This window comes from Silurus meridionalis, chromosome 11 (assembly GCF_014805685.1).
Source record: "Silurus meridionalis isolate SWU-2019-XX chromosome 11, ASM1480568v1, whole genome shotgun sequence".
NCBI classification, from domain to species: Eukaryota; Metazoa; Chordata; class Actinopteri; order Siluriformes; family Siluridae; genus Silurus; species Silurus meridionalis.
The window spans coordinates 11,547,501-11,573,517 of NC_060894.1; the positions used below are offsets into that span (position 1 = coordinate 11,547,501).

General features: G+C 37.2%; 2 protein-coding genes across 6 annotated transcripts; one reads left to right on the top strand and one right to left on the bottom strand.

Annotated features, from left to right (window-relative positions):
• Window positions 1-3,997: 3,997 nt before the first annotated feature.
• Window positions 3,998-20,955, bottom strand: hic2 (hypermethylated in cancer 2). Of its 4 annotated transcripts, XM_046860920.1 has the most exons (5): window positions 20,422-20,955; window positions 19,208-19,287; window positions 16,182-16,491; window positions 15,603-15,960; window positions 3,998-10,951 (listed from the first exon to the last, which is right to left on the bottom strand). In XM_046860920.1, exon 5 carries the CDS (start codon window positions 10,921-10,923, stop codon window positions 9,220-9,222), a length of 1,704 nt encoding a protein of 567 aa, XP_046716876.1. In that variant the 5' UTR covers window positions 10,924-10,951; window positions 15,603-15,960; window positions 16,182-16,491; window positions 19,208-19,287; window positions 20,422-20,955; the 3' UTR covers window positions 3,998-9,219. The 4 variants fall into 4 exon arrangements, with proteins under 4 accessions (XP_046716876.1, XP_046716874.1, XP_046716875.1 ...); XM_046860918.1 differs by lacking the exon at window positions 15,603-15,960 and having other exon boundaries at window positions 20,451-20,955; XM_046860919.1 differs by lacking the exon at window positions 15,603-15,960 and having other exon boundaries at window positions 16,182-16,288.
• Window positions 19,748-24,644, top strand: ube2l3a (ubiquitin-conjugating enzyme E2L 3a). Of its 2 annotated transcripts, none has more exons than XM_046860921.1 (4): window positions 19,748-19,843; window positions 20,962-21,057; window positions 21,780-21,966; window positions 23,552-24,644. In XM_046860921.1, exons 1-4 carry the CDS (start codon window positions 19,817-19,819, stop codon window positions 23,704-23,706), a joined length of 465 nt encoding a protein of 154 aa, XP_046716877.1. In that variant the 5' UTR covers window positions 19,748-19,816; the 3' UTR covers window positions 23,707-24,644. The 2 variants fall into 2 exon arrangements, with proteins under 2 accessions (XP_046716877.1, XP_046716878.1); XM_046860922.1 differs by lacking the exon at window positions 19,748-19,843 and adding an exon at window positions 19,910-19,974.
• Window positions 24,645-26,017: the final 1,373 nt, after the last annotated feature.

Consider the following 26,017-nt stretch of genomic DNA (forward strand, 5'->3'; position numbering starts at 1 on the left):
ACACTAGTTTTCAATATTTAATTATATAAATTTATTAATAATAAAAATATATACTATGAATCCATGTGAAGTTTTAGCTTTGAATATACAGTGGTGTGAAAAAGTGTTTTATTTCTTATTTTTGTGCATGTTTGTCACACTTTAATGTTTCAGATCTTACTAATATGTAAATTAGTTTGATAAGATAACAAGTGAACACAACATGCAGTTTTTAAATGAAGGTTTTTATTATTCAGGGAAAACAAAATCCAAAACTACATGGCCTTGTGTGAAAAAGTATTTTGTTAAAACTGTGGTTTATCACACCTGAATTAAATTTCTCTCGCCACACCCAGGCCTGATTACTGCCACACCTGTTCACAATCATAAAATCTCTTAAATAGGACCTGCCTGACAAAGTGAAATAGACCAAAAGATCCACAAAAGCTAGACATCATGCCGAGAGGCAAAGAAATTCAGAAAGTAATTGAGATCTATCAGTCTGGAAAAGGTTATAAAGCCATTTCTAAAGCTTTGGGACTTCAGCGAACTACAATGAGAACCATTATTCACAAATGGCAAAAACAAGGGACAGTGGAGAACCTTCCCAGGAGTGGCCGGCCGACCAAAATTACCGCAAGAGCACAGAGACGACTCATCCAAGAGCTCACAAAAGACCCCACAACAACATCCAAAGAACTGCAGGCCTCACCTGCCTCAGTTAAGGTCAGCGTTCATGACTCCACCATAAGAATGAGACTGGGCAAAAATTGTCTGTATGGCAGAGTTCCAAGATGAAAACCACTGCTGAGCAAAAATAACATTAAGGCTCGTCTCAATTTTGCCAGAAAACATCTTTTAAACAAAATACTGATGAGACAAAAGTTTAACTTTTTGGAAGGTGTGTGTCCCATTACGTCTGGAGTATAAATAACACTGCATTTCAGAAAAAGACCATCATACCAACAGTAAACTATGGTGGTGGTAGTGTAATGGTCCGGGGCTGTTTTGCTGCTTCAGGACCTAGAAGACTTGCTGTGATAAATGGAACCATGAATTCTGCTGTTTACCAAAAAATCCTAAAAGAAAATGTCCGGTCATCTGTTCGTGACCTCAAGCTGAAGCGAACTTGGGTTCTGCAGCAAGACAATGATCCAAAACACACCAGCAAGTCCACATCTGTATGGCTGAAGAAAAACAAAATGAAGACTTTGGAGTGGCCTAGTCAAAGTCCTGACCTGAATCCTATTGAGATGCTGTGTCCAAAAAAAAAGGTAGCTCATGCTCAAAAACCATCCAATGTGGCTGAATTACAACAACTCTGCATAGATGAGTGGAAGAAATTCCTCCACAGCGCTGTAACAACAGACTCATTGCAAGTTGTCGCAAATGCTTGATTGCAGTTGTTGCTGCTAAGGGTGGCCCAACCAGTTATTAGGTTTAAGGGGCAAACACTTTTTCACACAGGGCCATGTAGTTTTTGATTGTTTTTTTTTCCCTCAATAATGAAAACCTTCATTTAAAAACTGTATGTTGTGTTCACGTGTGTTAACTTTTACTAATATTTAAATTAGTTTGATGATCTGAAACATTAAAGTGTGACACTTGCACAAAAATAAGAAATCAGGACACTTTTTCACACCACTGTAATGTAAAAGCAAAAGCACAGTCAGACCTGAGCAATCATTTTCTTAAATGATTTCAGGATTTAAAGTTTTAATGTTGGTGTAATCCTGGAATATCACATAAGAGAAATATTTATAGAGAAATAATCTGGATACACAAATGCATTTGCAGTTGGCTAATTGTTTTAACTAGAGCTGGGTTTGATGTAAAATTACTGAAGGCCAAATATATATACCCATTTCAAAATGTATAATGCCTGTTTATTTTCTCAGGACTAAAAAGACTGTTAGGGTTAGGCATAAAGGTGATCAGAAGTTATTGAGAGGGTTTATTATTTCTAGTATTGTTAAAAGAAGCAGATTTTTAGAGTTTTTTTTGGGAGAGGAAAAATTTAAAAACCTTAGGGGGAAAAAAAAAGGCTTGGGGTGGCACAGAGTTTATAGCGTACCCTGCTCTCTCTCTCACACACTTGGGGCTAACCCAAGCTGACAGTGATGGATGAGCTTAAAGGGGGTACTGAATTCGAATGCAGCACTGGTGTATTAATGCATGCGGGTGTTGAGGTTATTTTTCTGCGATTTAACCCACTCTAAAACTGCATAAACCCCAAATCTTGGTCTCTGTGACCCATTATAATTAATCAAATACAGTTGACAGCCTTTCATTTAAAACAAGCTTTGCTAGAATTGGCGGTTTTTTACTGCTGCACTGAATACACTTGGCTAGGCAAGGATACAAGCATCAAACTATATAATATAAAAAAAAAAAAAAAAAAAAAGTCAAAACACCTTTAATTATTAGTTTTTACATTAGTAGTTAATCAGTTGGGCAAGAGCAAATATTTCTACTGTAATTAAAGAAATTCACTCTATTTGCAACTCTGCTTTAGCAAAATATTCTTCTCATGAACAATTCACTTTACATTTGCATTTCCATGTCTAGCAATACCATCTAGAAATGTTTGAAAAATTAGAAAATGATGGGTTGGGGGGGGAGTCAAATTTAACTTTGAATATTTCTTTTTTCTGATCCCTTCTTTTGTGGCCCAGTCCCTTCAGCACCAGAAAAAAGGCCATTATGCCTAGTCCCAAAGCTTGCTTTTCTATAGTGCCATGGCACAGGGCAAATGGAGGAGGGAGGCGCACAGGCCTCTCACTCTCTCTCACTTTTTCTGCAACAGAACTGCTGTACTGTTCCATGTGAAAGGCTCAATATGCTAAATGTGCACCCTCCTTGTGCCAGCCACCTGTAGTGCCATTTCTTTTAGGCTGTGGCAGTCAGCATGGGCAGACTGGACCGTTGCATTCAGCCCAGCGCAGAAGGGATGAAAGAATAGAATAGCTTCAATGCTGCAGGACAGACTTGTATGTTAGCCCCCTCCCTTCCTCTTTTTTGAATTAATCCAGTGTTTGAGAGGCAGCTGCTGTACTGATGCAACAGACACCTGGTGAAATGCTGCTTGTTCTTAAGAGGGAAAAAAAATGCTTTTTTTAATGCAATCTTTAAATAATTGAAAATGAACTATGGTACTGTGCGTATGTCAAAGTTCCAAACATCAGAGGAAACATTTTTTTTGTGTGTCATCAGCTACGGCACCCGGAAAGCTTGGTTGTTTTCAGATGTGTAGTACAAATTTGCATTATGGAGCAGATGCCCCGTTTGGTGGGGGTGGGGGGTCTGGGAAGGAATCATCGTCATCAAGGGCATCTGACAACTGAATTGCCTTTCATGCATTCAGCAGCTTCTTGCAAGATCTGCATGTGATTTGGCCCCCCTCACAGATGTAGCTATAGTTAATCTATACTTAGCAGATGGGAGGAGAGCGGGGAGGGGGACGCAACATCAACATACTAGTCATTGTGCCTGAAACTGACCCCATTCAGGGTCATTTGGCATGTGACACCACTCGAGGCGGAGCTAAATGGCCCCATGGATTCAGGCACACAAGGGCCATAAAAATGCCAACCCTCTATTCCCCTGGGGTAGGGAGGTGCTGCCTGGCCTCTTGACACACACTGGCAAGCTCGAGAGGGAAGACAAAGAGAGAGGGCTGGCCTAAATGGGCCACAGAGGATGGAGGAAAATGGTGCAAGTTAAGAACGAAGCCATAGAGAGCAGTGAAGTGTTGGCCCCCTTCATTGGTGAAGCTTGCACAGGGCTCCCAGATGGCAGCCGGAGGGTTGTGCCATGACTGGTTTGCGGCTGCTTCCCTCTCACCCGTTCATCATCAATCACCGGTGACTCCCTAAACTGCCAGTTAAAACCCCATGCTCCAGAACAGACACTTAACCGTTAGGACAAGTCCTCCCCTCCTAATACAGGCCTGGACAAGGGGGAAACATCACAAAACACTCCCACAAACATGTGTAAAGAAAGAAACCTGGAGTCTGGGTATTTTGATCAAGGTTTTAATGATTCTAAAATGACTTCTCGTAGCTGTACATTAAGACTGTAAGGAGATGAGATCACCCCTGTACATCGTATTGTGTTCGCATAACACAATTCGAGCTGCAAGCTTCATGTAGCTCGACCCTGAATACAAGATCTCTGAGGAACTGAAACATGAAACCGTGGTGTTGTCCACAAGCCGTGTTCAAGGCTAAAAACTGTTAAAAAGTCAGTAATTGAACTAGTATTTACAACTGAAAAATTTACCCTTCTGAGAAATAAATCCTTACAACAGATAAACATTTTTTAAATGATGGCCAAAAGGCAAAAAGGCATCTATTATACTTAAAATGGACAAAGACTAGGTGTCAGAGAAACAAGGCTGATACTGAATGGCCATATAAGCAACAAGAACACAGTATTAGGTGCAACATGGTCTCAAGCAAATAAAAGTTTGTGGAAAATGCAGAGGCTTGTAAAGCTGGCTTTGGTTTACTTAGGGGTTTGTTTGGTAAATCGAGGTCCAAGTGGTTGGTCAACATTTAGCAGTGCGAGACTTCACAATACTACACAGGAAATATGTAGCGCTGCTGCAACAGGCTACAAATCATAGCAGCAAATCAAACATCAATATTCTTCATTCTCAAAATATTGAACAAGTCAAAATTAACTGAACGAGTTAAACATAACGGAACGAGTTCTCTAGCTCAGTTTCTTTTATTATTATTTTTTTTAAAAAAGGTCTTTCCTAAGGGACCTTGCTGTCAAATCGCAAAGTGCATTTTATAAAGCTTATATTCCATCTCAAACCACACAACACATCTGCTTCGCGCTCGCTTGTTTTGACAGACTCAGGAAGGCGAAGGTGAGCAAAGGAGAGTTTATTCTTACAAAAAGCTTTGGCTTTGTTGGTCATATGTAAATAGGACACTCCCTTGACAACCTCCAAAGAAATAAAGGAAATGGAATCCACTTGGCGCCTTGAACCATCATAGCGTGACAACACCACTGATTTCAATAAAGAACACAAACACAACAAGAGTGCTTGTTACACAATTAATAGAAGTCATCCCATGTTAAATCAACAGACAGCAAACAGGGAAGATAAACAAACAAACAAACAAAAAAAAAAAAAACAGCCTTCAAGTCTTTAGTACAGGGGAACAAAGAAAGGGGGAGAGAGAGAGAGAGAGAGAGAGAGATAGAGAGAGAGAGAGAGTGAGAGAGAATGAGAACATGCATGCTTTGGGTGACAGTAGGATCAGGATGGATCCAAGCCAACTTAGAACAGGAACACTTCATGGGACCACATACATTCCTCATGCGTATGTCCATCTGGGATCATTTTTTTCATAATTTTATGCAATAAAATTAAGACCCTGACGACGCCTCATCTCACACAAAGTGAAATCTTTAACAAAAGTAAAGACAGGATCAAAAATAAATACATTCATCAATGACAATAGACTTTTAATTAAAGAAAAAAAATATATATATTGAACACTGTCAATAGGTGTTTGCACCAATGTGATTCAGAGGAGAGGCCAGTCAGATAAAAGCTGCTTCTTCTATGGTTCATTCAGCAAATGGCTCAGTGAAAAGAGTACCCATTAGAAAATAAACAGCAGATGAAACTAGAACAAAACCTTATATGGTCTGAGGTAACTCATATTTGTGTAGCTTCTATTCATACTCATGTAGACATTTTAAAGTAGCAAAATAAAAAAAAACATGTGACAATACATTAAACGGAACGCAAACCACTTTTACCATAGTAGATTTTATCCAGGTCATAATAGGGCAAAAGGAATATGTAGACATTTAAACTAAAAGGAAAACAAAACAAAAAAATTAGTGAAATACACCTTTACAGTGAAGCATTCTAAAACTGGCCTCTCCTCTCCTGAGGTCAGTGACTGTATGTGTTTATGTAAACAGTGAGATATACACAAGAATCATTACATTAGACAAACTGTCAATCATTCGGTATGTGCTTTGGTTTAGAAAAAAAAAATCTGGAATTTTGGGTATGAGCTTTCTTATATGTTTATACACTATGCTTTTAATATTTTTTTTTTTTTTTAGTTCTAAAACACTCTGAAACTTAAAACTAAAACTTTCATGTACATCTCTTTTTTTTCCTTCTTTTGTCCATTTTTTCTTTTTTTGTGAAAGAGTCATTTGAAATGGGAACACTCAAAATCTATTTTGTAGGAAACTAGTGTTTTTTTTTATCATTAAAATACAGAAATTGACAATATTGACACAGTCTTACAAATGTAGTCGAAAGTTCCACATTTCCAAAAAAAAAAAAAAAAAATATGTAGAACTATCCCTGAAGTCTGTAAGTAGAAACAATTATTGTCACAGTTTGAAACTTTGCTGTCCTTTTTGCGCTTTCGGCTACAGTTCTGAATACTTGCATGCAACACAACTTTTCTATGATACTGATGTACTGGTTAAGTGCTGATATGTACACAAGAGCTCAAATGGCAGCCTTTTTTCCTGGAATCCTGTATGGTATATGGAAATGACAAGGAGGACACACAGTCTCCCTGAGCTGAGACAAGTACTTCACCAGAGTGTTCTCCAAACATGAGCTGCCTGATCAATACAACAATATTTTTCCTTAACAAAAAGCAACTTTACCCTTGAAAATAAACCATTAAAATAATGTATGTTTTGGACCAAGTGTATCTAATACGATGCAATAAGTGAGCAAATGGGACAGGGCTACAGACTAACAAATGGCCTTGAGAATTTGATACTGCCCATTCTCTCTAACTGCTTAGTCCAACAACAAAAAAAATAAAAACTGGATGTGTCTACAATGCAAGTCCTTTGTTTTGATTAACTCTGGAAAGCTTGATTCAGACAAAATTCCAGGAAAAAGGAAGTCAGTGTACATTATTCTAGAGTATGACAACAGCTGCACCTCATAATCATTAGTTAGCACTTGCGCACTGGGCTATGGATTCAGAACCAGAACTAAAACGAAACCCTAAAAAAGGAATGCTAAAAAAATTGCAGTGAGAAAGGGCTATAGAATCAGAACCAGAACTAAAAAAAAAAAAAAAAAGGAATGCTATTAAAATTTTCAGGGAGAATGTTACATGTGGAATGTGATACACCGGACCTGGCTGTAAATAAAATAAAATAAATCTGCAAATAGAGGGCATTAAATATTCAGCAGGTAAAATATAAGAATAGTCCTACCAGTGTTTGAACTGATAACGTAACCATGTCACCCAAGTCAGCAACCAAAGACAACAAATAGGGTTTTGGACAAACTAGTCATTCTCTGAACAATGCAAAGTATTTATACAATATGTATCAACTGACTAAATGACATCAGTTCCTGCCATTTAGGAAAAAGCCCAAGAACACTTCTGTTTACTGTAGAGACAATCCAGTGTTTTGATTCCTCATTGAATGGTGGTCACAAACATCACAACTCGTTTTGTCTTACTTTTTTCTTCTTTTTTGGTCTGAACTAAAATAAGTTAGTCCTTCTGAAGTCCTTCAATAATGTTTATCTGAAGACAAAAGTAATGATGGACCAACTTTAAGAAACTAATGTAAACTTGAAAAACTGCCAGCCCACCAATCAGCAGAAGTTTTACAAAAGTTGTTCATTGGTTTTTAGTACAATGTCTAGTATCAACTAACATTCCCACATCATTCATCTTTACTAAAAACTGAAAGTAAAAAAAAAAAAAAGAAAATTCTTTAGAATATCTTTCTCCTGAAATGTTATTTTCTGCATTTAATCTAAAAACTTTGGTAGTGACATTCTACAGAAAAAGTTTGTTCATAAGCCATTATATTCCTCAGTACTAGTTTTCTCTTTGGATTTCTTTAACATAAAACTTAAATACATGCATCCAACAAGCTATGTTCTAGTTCTAACTATGTTAAATATGTTTAACAAAAAAATGTAAAAATAAAAAAACAATCAACAATCTTTTTGAGAGATAGGCAGGTTAGGACCATTCTGAAAACCTCATCACTTTTTTTTTACAACCTTTTGGGCACAGAATTCATCTACGCCCCTCTTTTTTCCATCAATGAACGTACTGTTTTTTTTTTTTTTAATTAAGAGGTAGCAAATGTGACAAGACTAAAAATTGGGTGTTTAGTGAATAAAAAAACCTTAATGAAACAAAACTGAATAACAGTACCGACAGAATGAGCATTCAAAAATTCAATAAAACAAATCCTAACCATCACCTGTCACCCCATCCCAAACAAATATTAAAAGAACTTCCAGTTTAAACATTCACTGAAGCATAACAATAAGTTATCTAAAACAAGTACCATTACTTTTGGCTTTTTGTCCCAAGAGTAAACCCCTATATATTTATATGAGTAAACATCAGAGCTTAAAAGAACATAAAGAAACCACTCTTTTCTATGTCCTTATTTGCTTGCACCCAGGCGCAGAAAGAGCTTACCAAGGGCACATCCAACTATCCCCATTTTTCTGGTCACATATTTTTTTTTTTGTGTCACACCTGTAAATGTTAACCATCTAATGGACCACCATCAGGGCAAGCAAAAAGGCTCCAGCATGCTTGTTTGTTTTATGTAGCAATTATTATCCAAGCTGAATTCAATTGAGAATTTGTGATATGGTATAAAAGCTTTTTTGGACCCTTTCCCCGTCAAGGGCTACAAATAGGCAATGGGCATATGGAACAAAGCTTTTATAGAACGCCATAAACAAATCTAAAAGGCTCTTGATTATATATTTCAATCTTCGTTTGAACTGAAAAAATAAATGTAACAATTAAGAGATTGGAGACTTTTTTCTTAACTCCACTTCGGCTTTTAAAAACCAAAAGGAAGTGAAGTTGTATACTACATGGGGACAACAGCTAGTGAAACAACTAATGAAACCAATGCATAGGTTAGTCTGAAGTGATCTTTAGAACCCAAAGAATTTTAAAACAGCATTAGTGCCTGAAGCATACAGTCGCAGCATTGAGGGGTAAGGGAGAGGTGGGGACCAAAAAAAAAAAAAAAAAAAAAAAAAAAAAAGCCACAGAATCATACCAATAATTGTAAAGGTTAGCTGTTGGGGCTTCACTACTACTACTCCTGCCACTCAAGCAGTATATCTTCCAGCAGATCAACCACTCATAGCCATCATCTACTACACAGAATACAAGTGTGCATTGTACCGAGAGCTTTTTTGCTTGGTATTCCAATCAAAGTGTCTTTGGCTTATGATGGGGAGGTATGCATTCGAAGGTGGCTGATGAGGTTACGCTGTTGGGTGAACTTGCCCCCACAAAGCTGACATTCATAGGGCTTTTCCCCAGAGTGTACCCGCATGTGCTCCGTGAGTCGGTATTGGCGTGTGAAACGCATGCCGCACTCCTCACAGGCGAACGGTTTTAGACCAAGGTGGCTGCGCATGTGCCGTGTCATGGTGCCACGCTGCGTAAACATTTTGCCACAGATGTTGCAGGGAAAAGGCCGTGTAAGCCAGTGGGTCTTCTCGTGCTGCCGCAATGTTGCAGGATCTTTGTAGCTTTTATTGCACACTGTACAGCAAAAGCGCCGCGAATCTATGCCATGCATTTGGACCGTCTGAGATGACAGATCCTCAGCTTCTGCCTCGTCTTCCTTTGGATAGGCATCATCCTCCTCTTCTTTGATGTAAAGCTCTTCCTCCGTATGGGTCTCCACATGGGCGTTTAGTTCCTCCGAGCTTGGGAAACCTTTACCACAGGGAATACAAACATAAAGGTTGTCGCCAAGGGCAGGCTCAAAGCCTTCCTGCCGATACACATAGTTGGCACTGTTGCGCCCGCCTTCATTCTCACTCTGGCCACTCTCTTCACTCTGCTCCTGCCCATTTTCCAGTCCCTCATCCTCATCTTTACACTGATACAATAGATCAGAGTTGACATTACCTCCACCGGAGAGCCTTTCTCCAGCCACATTTAGCCTCTTGGCAACTCCGTTGGGCAACGTGGGCCTTTCTGTTTCTTCACCTTTGTGGCCCTCACCCTTGGCTTGACGCCTGGACCGTGATGTTTGACGCGTGCTTTTTTGTTGGTCGGGGTCTGGGAAATGCTGGTTCTCTTCACTGTCTTCTGTTTCACCTATGTCCATAGGCTCTCCAGTAGTGAGGCTCTGAGGGTTGGTGGAGAGATCATCAAATGAGGCACTGTTGGCTGTGGATTCTGAGGCAGACTGAGGTGATTCTTGTGGAATACTGCTTGGACTTACTTCTTCAGTGACTGTGCTTCCTGAAGGGCTTTTCTTTGAGAGATCAAGGCCAAGCTCCAAGAGGCCACCACTGCTGGTAACTGGGCCATTGCTCCCATTCTTACTAGTAGAGGGACTGAGAGAGTTGGCTGGGTTTGCACACTGAGCATTCCTGACAAAAACCTCATCCTCAGACAACTCCTCTTTGAGTAGCTCCTCATGTCTCTTTGTTTTTTCACCATCTTTAAACCCTGAAATTTGGTTTGGAGTGACAGGTGTGGAGGATAGCCTTTGGTTCCTAGAAGTTCTTCCATTGGTAGGAGTTGTGGGTTTGTTGTGGAGGGATCTGCCATTGCGTTTTAACTTTTTTCTGCAGAGAGCAGCCAAGTCATGTAGTTGGAGGTAGCTTGCTGCCGTTAGGAGGGCATTAAAATTGTGGTCACTGACTTGATCCGAGGACAAAAGCTTGCCAGTGTAAATAAAGTCCAGTACCTGCCGAAATATTGATGGGTTGACCATATCTGTGTCAAGGTTAATTAAGTTGTCATGAAGGATGAGGGACTTAAAGTAGATACTACTGGCTGCCAGAATGTTTTTGTGTGCCCGAAAGAGGGCATTTTCTACAACTATAATTACATCACACAGATAACCTTTGGCTCTTTGCTGGTTTAGCTGCAGCAGCAATTGTTTGGCATGATTTGGCAGTTCCATTTCCAGCTTTTTGTCCACACCTAAAAACCTGAAAAGACACAAATGGAGATCAAGAACAAGAAAAAAAACTTACATTGAAGACTTATAACCAATGTTGATCGGTTCACCATTTTAGCTGAACTAATTAAACTATTAGTTCAACTAAAAATAATAATTTCCAGGCATTCCAAAACAGAATTTCAGGCACAACATGAATGGCACAAAACACTTGGCTATGATTTTTTTATATATATATATATATATATATATATATATATATATATATATATATATATATAAACAAAAACATTTGGAATCACTCTTTTTTTTCCCCTGTTCTAAAAACAAAACACACACACACACCAGTAAGAGCAGAAAGCAAATAAGGTGGTGCAACAGTAACAGTAGCATTCTACATTTTTCTCATCTTAGCCTTTTTAACGTTTCTGCTACCACTCATTAATGCCAGCCTCCAGGGTCAGTTTCTTTGTTGAATGATGGGGGTTGGGAAAAGGAGACCAGTGGATGTTTCTGGCTGGCTTGCATGAAGGACAACATGAAACATGAGCCAGAGGGAACACTAAGGGTGTGGTGGGAACAGGTAAGCCATCAGTCCCCGCACTGGATAAGCAAGCCCTGACTTGTAACAGAATCTTTGCAATTCCTAAGATAAAGTAATTTAGTAAGGAGTGAGGATTTCGGTTGTGGACTTTACAGACATTACTTCAAATCAATACATCAATAGCAAGAAGAATGTTCATCACTAATTAAAATGAGTATAAGAGTGTAAATAGACCCACATGTATCCATCATGTTTGTCTACCTTCTGCTTGATCTATTAATAAATATTACATGTCAAGTAAGCAAATAAAGATTTTAAATTTAAATAGATTTAATGAATTTTAATTGAATGTCTTCAACTTGTTTCATATATATGCATTTCCACATATGCTGGGTGCTTTTTGGCTACTTTTAATGAAATTCTTGTACCTTGAAAGAGATCCCATTTTAATTGAAAAAGACTGTAAATATGACCATACAGAGAGTTCATAATAGATTGACTACTTATTTCCTATTTAATAAATGTCAAGTTGTCTCTCAAAAGTAAGAAAAGCCATACATTAACATAAAAAGCCAATCAGTTAGGTGTAGATTTAGTTGTTTTTTTTAATGGTATGATTATTCTGCAGCTGACAGAAGCAATCACTGGAGGGTTAGTTAGTGACAAGTACATCCTTGTTATCGTTAGGCAGCTGATCTTATTCACATGGATCATGTGATTTTAGCCATAACTTTAAACAGCTTTTCTACTTAAGGCTGGTTGTAAGAAAACGCAAGTTTGGTTTGAGAACTGCAAAGTGTAGGATTCTACCTCATGTAACACAACTGATTCAATTCATCAGCCCTCTTACCAAGGACTTCATCGATGGAATCAATATATAAATAATTTAAAAAAACTCTCACCTTATTTTGACTTGTTCACTGGATTTATAACAAAACTATCATTTACTTGACAAAAACAATATCCTAATAAGCTTCAGGGATTACAATTTTCACTTTGTCTGCATAGCAAGACAAAACACTTTACGGATTACTTTCGAAATAATTTTGTGCAGAAAACTTTTAACAACTCGTGTAGCAGTTTTTGTAATTAGTCTACCTCCAACATCAAAGCCAGCCCTAAATCTAAACCTAGTCAAAGTGGTACCATCTTTAAAAAGATGGCCTTTTTAGGCCTGGGGTATAAAAAGCACACTTTAAAGATTACCAAAATAACAACCACCACCCACATCTGTCTGACCAAATGTCTATAACACGTCACGCTAGAAGCCACCAAAAGAAAACCCACAGGCAGAATAAGTAACCCAAAAACAAAGGTAATTGGAGAAAAGTCTATATCCAATGTGTCAGTGAGTTGATAAGGTGCTGCCGACCCTTTTTATTGCTCTGTAGACATTCCTATCCGTGAACAGACCTGTGCCAAAACCACGATGAAACAACTGGTCTAATCAGCAAGATTGCAACCTGGAGAAAAAGCCAAAGTTCAGGAGAGAAAAAAAAAAAACAACAGCTGTACCATGGTTAACTTTGTCTGGCAAAACAAAGTAAGTAGTCAACCATGGCTTAATTTTGGGTTTGTTATAAATCAAACACAAAGCAGCAACAGAGGAAATGCAACATTAATATTACATATTCACAACAAACGTAACTGACCTCTGCAGAACAAAGCAAGAATATCAGTGTGTTAGATCATGAAAAGAAAGCTTAAATACCCGAATAAAGGACCAGCAAACCATATCCAGGGTGTAAAAAGATCAATACCATCAGACCAGACTATTTGTTTCCCCTCAGTTATTTCAAAGATATGTTGATTAAAACCAATCACAGTTCTATAGAAACAAACAAGGCATTTTGTAACAATCTGATCTTTCTCACACAGATTTATAAGGTGCTCCTATTCATGAACTAACCTGAGATAAAACAGAGATGAAACAACTGGTCTAATCCAATAGGGGGGGTCAAGTTGTAGACAAGTTTTAAGATGGGATGCAATTAACCATGTAAACAACCTGGTCCATAGGTGCAAAACCCCCTCCAGACTATTTCTATCATGTTCAATAAAAACACACTTATGCAAAGATAAAAAATAATAAAAACAGTATAAATGATTATGCTGGCTAGAAATGCAGCTGGAATGTTTACAAATCACTTTTTCTTTTTTCAGTGACACCTATTGTTACTAAAGTAGAGGCAAAAAATCTTACAAGTTTCCTTCCCTTGAGTTAAACTACTATAACTACCTTAACAAAAAACACAGAATACCCATGTATTGATCAACTTTACCATGTAATTTAAATGACTATTTAAAAAACCCAAATCTAATGTAGGTTTAATAAATAAAAAAAAAAAAAAAAAAAAAAAAAAAACACTTGTTTGTAAGGTGAAAAATGTTTTTACTAACTGAATCTAAATAGTAGTTTCAACCAAGAGCACGTTATCTCAAGAATGCAAGACATCTTCTTTTCACTACCCAAAACACATTTTCATTCCCTTTGAGAGACAAAACCATGTTTTTTCCCCCTCACACCTACTCACTAAAGTCTCAAAGTGTTCAGTAAATTATGCTCAGGTATACAAAGATGCTTCTACAAAATGCTGGGTCAACAGGTTTTCACAAACACTGGGTCTGATTGACGATAATGGTAGCAGAGCTGGGTCTCTAAACCAAAGAATTAAGTCAACCAATTAAAAAACAAATTGTCTTCAGAGGCTTCATTGAAACATGTGCCTGAGATAAGCACAGAAACCTAAATGCTTGTGTCAAGCTCTTTCCACTTTAAAAGCTGGCTGCTGGTGACATTAATTACCATCAGCACCACCCTTCAGCCATGGCAAAAAAAGAGAATTTTAGAGACAATATAAAAAGTATAGACAGTATTTTATCAACCTACCTTAGGGATATAGGGCAACCACAAAGGAAAAAAAAAATGCTAAAACGGTAAATGGTAAGAATGCAGCATTTTTTCCAAAAAAATCTGCTACAAGAATTTGTTACAGCACATGAACATGCTGAGCAAGATTTCAGATATACACAACAATAATTAAAAGCAACACAGTCCTTTTTCTCAAGAGCACCCTAGTGTACTCTATGTTTACACACAACCTTTTTAATCAGTCCAAATAAATTCAATAAGACTGCAGATTCCAAAAGGGCTATTATATCTACTCAATGCTGCAATCAGATTGTATTTTTTGTTTGTGTGTGCACTGCCGATATTCCACATTTCTTTTTTTTTTTTAAGTTACACTCAAACACAAACCACCACACCAAAAAAGTGCATGGTATTTTTTTAAATCATATTTAGAAAATAGTTTAATTGCCTTTTTGTTTACCAGCTCCCGAATAGAAACCAAAACTGAATTCGTATCGAGCTCAGTCAGACTGGAAGAGGTGTTTACATAAAGGCTTTTCAATCCGATTGCTTACAGATTATTTAGATGCATGTAAACATACCTACTGTCTGACAAATCTACCATATGCTTTTCGAATTTCTAAAAAAAAAAAAAAAAAAACTGCATTTCATTAGTAATCAGAGATTTTATTGAGCAATCTTTTTAACCAATTACAGTCACTGACATGTGACACAGTGTGTGTGCATCTCTTTGACAGGAAATGGCATTAATACATTAATGTAAGTGCATAGGTGGCATAAAAAATGCCCATGGGATTGCTTTCATTCCGGGGAAAACTGTCACTCACACAAGCACTACTTATACCTAAACGATGGCAGTGGATCGGTGCAGAAAGACCACTGTAAGACACCCCCTCCCCCAGGCGTTAAAACAGATCAGATGAAAGGTTCACTCAAGAAATCCAATCACGTTCAGTACGAACATTTCTGAGCCACAAGAATAAAGTTGCTCCAAAAGCTTCAGCACCACGCTGAGCTTAGTCCTCTTGTTCTTAGCTTAAAGCTAAACTCAAGCAGCAGAAGCCCAGGACCGAAAATTCACGTGTATTCTTTCAAGAAATATGAAGAATCTGTAAATATTTTGACTTTCGTGTGTTTTCAGGTGCTGCAGCGCGTGTGCAATCCAAAACTACAGTATACACACACACACACACACACACACACACACACACACACACACACCAAACAAACGCACAGTTTTATATTTACCGCAAAATGAACTCTTACCCGGGACTTACACACCCATTTGGATTTAATATCAAGCAAAAGCTGTCAGAAAGAAAAAAAACAATCTTTTTTTTTTTTACATTCTCAAAATGTGCGTCGGCAAAAAACAAAACAAAAAAACCCCACAAACATCAGTGTTACTGATTTGAAACATGCCGATATTGTATTAAAAAGGCAAATAAAGCAACTGGATACATTATTATTATTATTATTATTATTATTATTATTATTATTATTATCAATGAAGAAAGCACACATTAACTAAAAGAAAATAAATCCTTTAAATAAAAGCACATTGCCCAAAGCCAGCCAAGCTTGTACAGGCGCTGTGGTGGAAAGCACTAAACAAGAGAAGCCCCTGTGGGTAGAGAGAGAGACACACACACACACACACACACACACACACACACACACACACACAGACCGTAATACGTTTGCGAACCCGTTCACTAAAAATGTATCCACAGAGCGCAGGCGCGCGCGCATACACACATACACACCGTCACACACATAAATATATATATATATATATATATATATATATATATAATAAAATAAACAAATCCAAAAAGACTGTACCTTATTAAATCGATTGAAGCTCTTCACACAGCCATCCTGCTCTCTCATCTCACAGCTCTGCGAGCGCCATCTTGCAAGCTTGTGACGTGAAGCTAGAATCCTCACCCCTGACCCAAATTTGAATAAAAGCCAGGGAAAGAGGGGGTGAGAAAAGAAAGAGAGAGAGAGAGAGAGAGAGAGAGAGAGAGGGGAGGACTAGAGGGAGCCATCAATTCTGTTCAGTGCCAGAGGCAGTTGGTTTTATTCGGTTGTTCTGATGAAGTCACATTCACACCTTTAGGCCTCTGCTGCACCTCCATTATACACTGTACTGAAATAATGCAGCGACAACAAACTGATGAAAATACCTGAATGTAGTTAATGAATTGTTTATGCAACGCGTGATATGCATCAAGGTGTGGCCTGTTAGACTGGCTAAGCTACAATAACTGGTATATACATGGGCTATGTAGGCTGTATACACACAGAAGTACACACACACACATATACATACATACATATATTGACAAAGGTACTGGGACACCTGACTTTTCCAGCCATATATGGTTTGTTCCCAAACTGCTACCACATTATTGGAGGCACTCCAATATACAGTATATCATGTAATATATAGTATAGCATATATTACATGTAATAAATATTACATGTACTCTATTGTATAGCATGTCTTTCGCATGACATTTTCCCTTCACTTGAATTAGGAGACTAGTTCCAGCATGACAGTGCACCTGTGCACAAAGCCATGAAGATATGGTCATATCCATATGGGTCAGAGTGGAGGAACTTAACTTGCCTGATATAGAGCTCTGACCTCAATTCTGATCACCTTTGGGATGAGTTGGAGTGCTGCACCCCAGGCCCCAGGCCTCCTCATCCTACAATCAGCACATTATTTTACTAACACCTTGTGGTTGAATGAGCACAAATCTCCACAAAAACACTTCAAAATCTAGTGAAACATCTTCCCAGAAGAGTGAAGGTTATAACAAATGGGTACTGTGCGTGAGAGTGTAAGTGAAAGAGAGAGAGAGATTTTTAAAATTATGTAGATGGTGAGAGGTCAATTTTAAATTAGATTTTTCTCTGTACTGGAGAGTATTTTAGAAAAATCCTTATGTTTAACACAGTTGATCCCACTTGTTGCGTAATTACTAAACACCTCATCAGCAAGATGCGTGTCAGCACAGAGTTTCTGGACTAGAAGAATATCAATGCCTGCTATACCACCTTATTGTTTGGGTAGATAATGATGTTTAGGTTAATGTTGTGTACTCCTGTGCCACCTAGAGGACACTGGGAGAAAATATGACTTTTCCTTACTACTTTTCAGTTTTTATTTTCAATCAAATCAAAATCATTATCTATAAGTTCTATAATTAGTATTTGGTATTATTGTATGAAATACAATTATAAAATAAATGTTTTAAGTGCAAAAATCCATCATTTTTTTTGTTTGTTTATAGATTTTTGTGCCCTATAATTTTGAAATTCTATAGTAATTGTTGCTGCTCATTAGTCTGTGGAGGGTTATAAGTCCATTTCCAAACATTTAAAAACTACTCATTCCACAAGTTCATGAGAGTACTTTTAGATAAGATGGTTTGGAACGGTTGCCAAAAAAACGCTTCGTCTCTCTAAAAAGAACATGGCAACAGGGCTTAGGTTTGCAAAGTTGAATCTGAACAAACCATAAGCTTTCAGGAATAAGGCCTTTGGACAGACAAGATCAAAGTGGAGATATTGTCAAACATATCAGCACAAGCACCTCATACCAAGTGTCAAGCATTGTGATGTAGGGGTGATGATCTGGATTTGTTTTGCAGCCACAGGACCTGGGCCTGGGTCATTAAGATGACCATGAATTCCTCTGTGTATCAAAGTATTCTAGAGTGAAATGTGAGGCCATCTGTCCTACAGCTAAAGCTTGGCTTTATATATATATATATATATATATATATATATATATATATATATATATATATATATATATATATATACATAATCATATCAAATATGGTCGATATCATTCCTTTTCATTCTATTTACCACCACCTGCTGGACAAAGTTTTTTATTGTCCCAAGGTGAAACAAATGTTTGGTAAAAGTTTGGCACAATTATATAAAGATATTTAATGAACAGGAATTATAATTGTAATTAGTAGAAGATACAGATACCATACAAATTATGAAGGTCTGATGCTTTTTATGTTAGAATACCTGTTTACATGTATCTTGAATTATATATCTTATTGTTAAGTCTGATCAAATATAAAGTACAAGTAAACAGATGTGTTAAGATGAGAGGTGGAAATAGTATTTAAAATATTCTAGTCTTAAGTTAAATTACTTTTATTTTGATGAACGTTTACTTAAGTACAAGTAGAATAACAGGTCTATAAAATATTTTTTAAAATCTAACAAAGATCAATATTTCAAACAAAACATATTAGTAAAAGTAAAACTACTGATTTCAAAGTATTTTTAATACTTTTAAAAAAGACTCAATTTAAGCAATGTGAGTAAATGTAATTTGTTACTTTTCAACACTGCTTAAGATGTGTCATGATCAACACTACTGTCAATTACCTTGTTTATTCAACCAAGTGAATAAATACACTGATTGAACCTCTGGTTTCTACTTTTATACTGCAAAGTCACTTTCTTCCAATTTTATCACAATTTTACCTTTTTTTCTGTCACAAAAAAGGAAGTCAGTATTTTAGTTGTTGTAAAAGTGTAGAGTTCAATGTTACATCAGATGTTAATGGCATAATTCTAATCCGTTTTAGATCCAGGTTGTGTAGACTATTGCACAACATAGGAAACGCTGAACACTGCGAACTGATAAATTGCTGTGCTGTTATTGAAAATATCAATGATGCAGTTGTGTCATAATTATTTTTTCTGATAGTGTTCATAGTGTTTTATTCTTTACACCACAGCAATGTGTCACTGATTAAAGATTTTTCATCCAAAACAACACTTAATTGCACAGTTTAGTGGTAAGATTATTGGTTCAATCTCACCTCTGTTCTCTGTTCTGTTTTCCTCCAATTACTGTGGTTTCCTTCTCTAATCCAAAGGCACGCATCTTGGTCTTTCCAAACTGTTGAAAGCATGAGTGTGTGATTTTAATGGATTGGAAACGAATGCAACTTGTTACAGAGAAACAAGAAAGCATTAACTTTTCTGTCCTGGATCAAATATGTCACAAGGCTTGACACTGGTAACTTCTTTTAGAAATGTTGAATAATCTTCTCCTTACAGTAAGTTTGGCCATAGCAACTAGTGCAATGTTTTTATTGTATATATTTTTGTAGATTAACCTTCTGTTGTCATTGGGAAATTAAAGAATGACTCTACACAGAACTACTGTGATGAGTCACAATGACATTTAATTTCAATGTGTTTGCCATAATAATATAGCCCAGAATTTTATAGAAAAAACAATGAAGTAAGCAATTTATATTTGTCATGTTATGCTCGTTGTATGTTCACTCGTTACTCCGCATTTCTATTGTTAATTTTATTTATTTGTATTAAAATTTAAATAAGAACGTGTCGAGGGGGGGATTTCCAGAAGAACAGCGATATCTGTCGCGGTGCACTCTGGGTAGATAGTCAGCAAATCCAAGATGGCGGCAAGCAGGAGGCTTCATAAGGTAAATACTCTGAGTAATCCCTAATTATTATTATTGTTAAATAACATTTATGACGCTTCCTGTCTAGTCGGTTGTATGTAGTGCGTAAAAGAAGCTGGTGTCAGTTAAACATATGTTAAAAAATATTTCATGTACGTCTGTCTTACGTCTAAGAAATACGAGAATGGAGAAGCTAAAAAGCTAGGCAGTTACATCGCATTTAGCCAAGAGCAGCTAAGTATTTAGCCTGTTAGCGCGCTGGCTAGTGGAAACGGTTTAGCGAATGAACTTGTTCGCTTGCGAAGGCCGCCGGCAAAAAAAAGAACTGAATGTACTATTTGCTGAAGGGTCTCTCGCTTCTCATAGGCGTCGTGTTTAAGTCAGGGTTAACACGGATCAGGCTGGTGCCAGCTGTCTGAAATGGGTTTGAAGAAAACGTTTGGGGTTTGAAGAGATTAAGTCAGCTAGCTGTAAAGACTCAGATGGCCTAAGAGCAAATTAGCTAGCTGTGTGATTGCTGATTGGCTTGTCAACTTTATAGCGTAATCTCTGGACAAAATGCTAACTAGCCGATGTAGCTCTAAGATTGTTTTTCTTACCGTATAACACTAACGTGTGCATATCATACCTTTCAGCACGATGGATTTCCGATTGCAAAAAAAAAGTTAGTTTGACAGAAGCAGGAAGTCGGAGAGGTGTCAAGTGGGTGTAGCTCTGACTTGAGTAGTTACATTTCGCAGTATGAGAGACGCATGTGGTTGCCATCCCCGAGCTTGGTTTCCTATTATTCTCAAATCTTAAACGCGAAATTAAAACGTAATTTAATCCACTGTTTGTGCTGATTAGTAATATAAGTAATCGATTGCAATTAAAGCGTTATGGCAACGATAGTGATTCAGACAGCAGTGAATCTGTGGCCTCTTATCACGCTGGAAACATATCCATTTTTATGAATTATTGATCACTTCATATGAAGTTGTTTGCCTTCAAAATAAAGGGCTTTGAGTGGGATGAGTTTTCATTCTTGTTTTTTGTATTGTTTGTCTAATCTAATATGGTTTTAAACATTGAGCCTTAGTTTCAGGTATTAGAACAGACTACCTGCGTCAAAAATCATATCTGTGCACTTTGTTTCACAGGAACTTGATGAAATCCGCAAGTCTGGAATGAAAAACTTCCGCAACATTCAAGTCGATGAGTCAAACATTTTGACTTGGCAAGGGCTTATTGTTCCTGTGAGTATTAAAATGTTTTATTATTGCTTTCTAGAAGTTTTTCTTTATATTTCATACATTTGGTAGAAGTTGATTTGGCTGCTGCATGTTGTCATTGATTTGTAATTAATTAATTAATTAATTAATTATTTTTTTTTTGTTAAGATATTTACTTTATTTACTTTTGGATATATAACGCATAAAAGCAAAAAGAAATCTGGAGGAAACAATGAACATGTTAAGTTTTTTTTTATTTTGTCACTGGAATTCCGTAGAACCAAAAGTTGAGTCCCTGAGTTGGTGGGGTTATATGATTAAATATTTAATAATTGAAAATAGACTTGGAGTACAATCTAATTGAGACTAGTTTTAAGGATCTGCCTGTGGCCTGGTGGTTATGAAAAGAGCAAGTTGCTTAATAAGGTGTCTCTCAGTGTTTTTGTTTGACTACAATTATGTTTTAATGAATACTGGTCTGCATATAGTTCACAATAGCTGAGAAGAGTTTTAAAGTACCACTTCAAATTGGGTGCAATCAGATCAAGCCGGAGATGTTTACTATGTTGTCCAGAAGGTCGTCCCCCCCCTTTGTGCAGTGATTGAGATTTGATCAGACATCTAGTTAATAAAACATTGACATTTGTCAGTGTTGATTGGTACTTCAAGAAATAGGAACACCACCTATCCTTAAAGATAACTGAGAATTCAAGAGAAATAATTAAAACGGCTGTTTGTCTTTTCAGGATAACCCCCCTTATGATAAAGGTGCATTTCGGATTGAGATAATTTTTCCAGCTGAGTATCCATTCAAGCCACCCAAGATCACATTTAAAACAAAGATCTACCACCCGAACATAGATGAGAAAGGGCAGGTGTGCTTGCCAGTCATAAGTGCTGAAAACTGGAAACCTGCAACCAAAACCGACCAAGGTAAACCATCTCAGCATTTAAACACACAAACAAAATATTTTGTTGGCTGTTACAGTATCTCACAAAATCAAATACATTCTTCACATTTCAGCTTCTATTTTAGTAAATCTTTTTAATGGACAAGACTATAAAAATTTAACTTGGATATATTTTAGAGTAGTCAATGTGCAGCTTGTATAACAGTACAGATATACTGTCTTTTAAAAATAATAAACTCAATAAAGCCACTATTGTTAAAATAAATGGCAACAAAAGTGAGTACACCCTAAGTGATAATGGCTGTACATTGTGTAACCATGCAAAGCCTCATGTCCTATTCATCATATTCAGGTTTTTGTCTGTGTGACAGAACCATACAGATTTGTGTATCTTGTAGTAAAGCAGTTAAAATTTGGGGTTTTGAGTAAAATTCGCCCATACTGACCACTGAATGTTCTACATGTACCTCATGGTGATTAATCTTTGAGGATTTAAGAATTAGAATTGTTGCTCTCCACAATGATGATCAGGGCTATAAGAAGATCAGTAACACCCTGAAACTGAGTTACAGTACAGTGGCCAGAGTCATGCAGAGGTTTTCTAAGACAGGTTCCGCTCGAAGTTGAAGAGTGCTGGCAGCTTTGCTTTAGAGGTTGCGGAAGCGAAAGGTCCACTTGCCACTGCTCAGACTATACACCGCACACTGCAACAAGTCAGTTTGCATGGCCGTCTTCCAAGAATGAAGCCTCTTCTGATGCTGACTCACAGGAAAGCCTGCAAATAGTTTGCCGGAGAAAACCTGTCCAAGAGCAAGCATAAATTACTGGAACCATGTCCTGTGGTCTGATGAGACTAAGATAAACTTGTTTGGCTCAGGTGGTGTCTATAATGTGTGATGCCCTGGTGAGTAGTACCAAGAAAATTGTCTTGCTTACAGTCAAGCATGTTAGTGGTAGTATCATGGTCTGGGGCTGCATGAGTGCTGCTGGTACCCGAGGAGCTGCAGTACATTGAGGAAAACATGGATTCCAATATATACTGTGACACTCTGAAGCAGAACATGACACCTACCTTCAGAAACTGGGCCAAAATGCAGTTTTCCAACATAATTACGACTCCAAACACACCACCAAGATGACAGCTGCCTTGCTATAGTCCACACCTGAACCCTATTGAGCACCTGTTGGGCATCAAGTCGAAGGTGAAGAAGCGCCATGTGTCTAATATCCATCTGCTCTGTGGTTTCATTGTGGAGTGGAAGAGAATCCCAGCAACAACCTGTGCAGCTCTGGTGAATTTCATGCCCAGGGGAATTAAGGCAGTGCTAGATAACAATGATCACACAAATATTGACACTTTGGGCACAGTTTTGACATGTTCACTTAAGATGTACTCACTTTTGTTGCCAGTTATTTAGACAATAATGGTTAATTTCTATATTATTGTCCCTTGCTGAGATATACTGAAATGGTTGCTAAAATATGTTGAATGTACTCACTTTTGTGAAATACTGTACATGCAGGTGTCCGTAAGCTATTGTCTTTTCTCATTCAACAATGTTTTCTCCTCCCCCAACCCCCCTACCCCAATACATCCCACAAATTAGTAATCCAGTCTCTCATCGCCCTTGTCAATGACCCTCAGCCGGAGCACCCACTGAGGGCCGACCTAGCAGAGGAATACTCAAAAGACCGTAAAAAATTCTTTAAGAATGCAGAAGAGTTTACAAAGAAACATGGTGAAAAGCGACCAGTGGACTAATAAGATGAGTGTCATTCCCACTCTCCTTTTTGCCCGCCTCTTCAAATCTTTAAACCTCTGCCTCTTCCTGTGCCCTCCCACCAAAGCTCCTAGCATCCACTCTGAACTTGGAGCAGAGCATCCCAAAAGCATTTCAACCTTGCTACAGGACTTTTATGACTCAGTTGTACTTGCCCTCTGGGTGCCAACTGGATGGCTGTTTTTTTCTATAGTGTATAAAGTGTATGTGATCCAGATGCAAGTGTAAATGGAAAATTGGACAAAATGGCAAGATTTAGGTGTTGAGAGTGGGGGTAAATGCTGTTCTTTTTAATTTGTTCTTAATTTGCACAGAGCTGTGTACTGGTCATAAAACCTGCTGTGCAATGAATTATGACTGTTTTTCTTCTCCCAGAGCTTATTACTACAGTGGAATTCATTATACACGATGTCTCAGAAGTCTCCATAGAAAGAGGAAATGAAAAACTTTTTAGCAAAGTATTTACAAAAACCTTTTGAATTATTTCATTATATATTTTTTTGTTCAACAGCATTGAAAGGCTGTCTGGGGAAAAATAATATATAAATTAACTATGAAATCTTTGTCATTTTGTTAAAAGAAATATGAATGGAGATTTCTGGGACACCTTGTATTATGTCTGTTCTGTATTTTTCTTCCACAAACATGTTTTTGTTTTGGGCAAAAATCCATCAACTAAATGGTAGATTACACTTAATGTATCAAGGTTCTAAAGGTGTGTGGCTTACATTTCTTTTATATTTCTTTTTATTCTTTTTTTCTTTTGTTTGTTGCTTAGGTTGCACTGTATTCTGTGGATCAAAGTGTTATGTTCTTCATAACCTCTGTAATTCATTCAATATACAAAACTTCAGCTTAGTCACTGTTACCAGTAATGTTTATGATGTTATAAAAAAAAAAAGGAGGAAAAAAACCCCAACCGTTTGTGTCTGATTTTAAGAGTTCTTCAAAAGTAATTATATATGATTTACTAGAGATTGACTTTATCCTGGAAGAAACTTTTCTGTAAATTATCAGAACAACAAGCAAACTAGGACAAGCAGAAATGGATTTGTTCAGCTAATAAGTCAGCAAACTTGACTTAAGTATGTCATTTTTATTATCTTGTACAATGGAACTGATTGTTTACATAACAATCCACAATGAACTGACTTATTTTTCTTAATGAAATGAAGCGACTGGGGCTTTATATTTATCAGCTACCATATAATAGTTTAGTGTACATATGTATCTGAATAGATTGATTGCAAATTGGCATGTAAACTCGTGTTATTTTGTTAATAACTTAGATTAATTAAAATATCTTGTATTTATTACATAGAATGTAGAGCAACTTTCCTTTTGTTCTAACTAGAGGTCGACTGATTGATCGGGCCCATTTTTGGCTTTTTTTTTTTTTTTTTTTTTTTTTTTTATAAACTGATCACCATTGGCCGATTGTGCTGCAAATTAGGTTGATTATTAGAGAGTCGCATCTGCCACACTAAACTCTGCATGTACATTCTGCTCTTGCGTGAGAAAACAACTTTCCCATACCAGCAGGCAGTAGTCTATTCGACAGCCATACAAGGAAACTGAAAGAGCTAGCACTGTAAATATATAAAGCAATCAGCGTTTATGACTAGTGTTTCTTTTCGTGTGTTTATTCGCTAAGCTAAATAGCCAATCGGATTGTCTTACTCGCCCACGAGCTCCACCGCTAACTTGACATGCAGAATCAGCTGAGAAACAGCTGATATCATCTCACTAGAGAAAACAGTGCAGGGAAAAAAAAAACTAAAGCCAACTGGCTCTCAAAATCCCCTGACATTTCCAGTTGCCCGACCGCCAGCTTGGTGTCTTATCTAGTCTTATATATTTCATTGATTTAATATGATGCTGCATTTGGGAAGAGAATACGAGTACCTTTTTGGAACTGTATTGTTAGTAAGCCTTGGTTTATGCATCAGGTTGACTCGGTTACAAAAACCTGGTAACAAGTGCACTGATTGGAGAGGCTTGTGTTCAATAAATGTTTAATTCTGCATCACATTTTATTATTTAAGAATTAGATTGTATGACCTGAATAGGAAAAAAAAAAAAAAGACAATCGGCCAAACATATACCAAAAAAAATCGTCATCGGATGTCCTGAATTCTAAATATCGGCATTCGCCAGGGGAAAAAACATATCGGTCAACCTCTAGTTCTAACAGTCTACAGTTAAACTATCCTCAATGAGGAATTTATTATTAACATTATACTAATGCTGGCTGAGATGTTTGCTTTCAAAGCAGCTTCATTTCTTCATGGC

Coding starts and splice junctions, on each gene's coding strand:
- ube2l3a (XM_046860921.1), top strand. CDS start 19,817: ATGGCGGCAAGCAGGAGGCTTCATAAG. Junction 21,058..21,779: donor GGCAAGGGCTTATTGTTCCT/GTGAGTATTAAA, acceptor TTGTCTTTTCAG/GATAACCCCCCTTATGATAA. Junction 21,967..23,551: donor TGCAACCAAAACCGACCAAG/GTAAACCATCTC, acceptor CCCACAAATTAG/TAATCCAGTCTCTCATCGCC.
- hic2 (XM_046860918.1), bottom strand. CDS start 10,923: ATGGAACTGCCAAATCATGCCAAACAATTGCTGCTGCAGCTAAACCAG.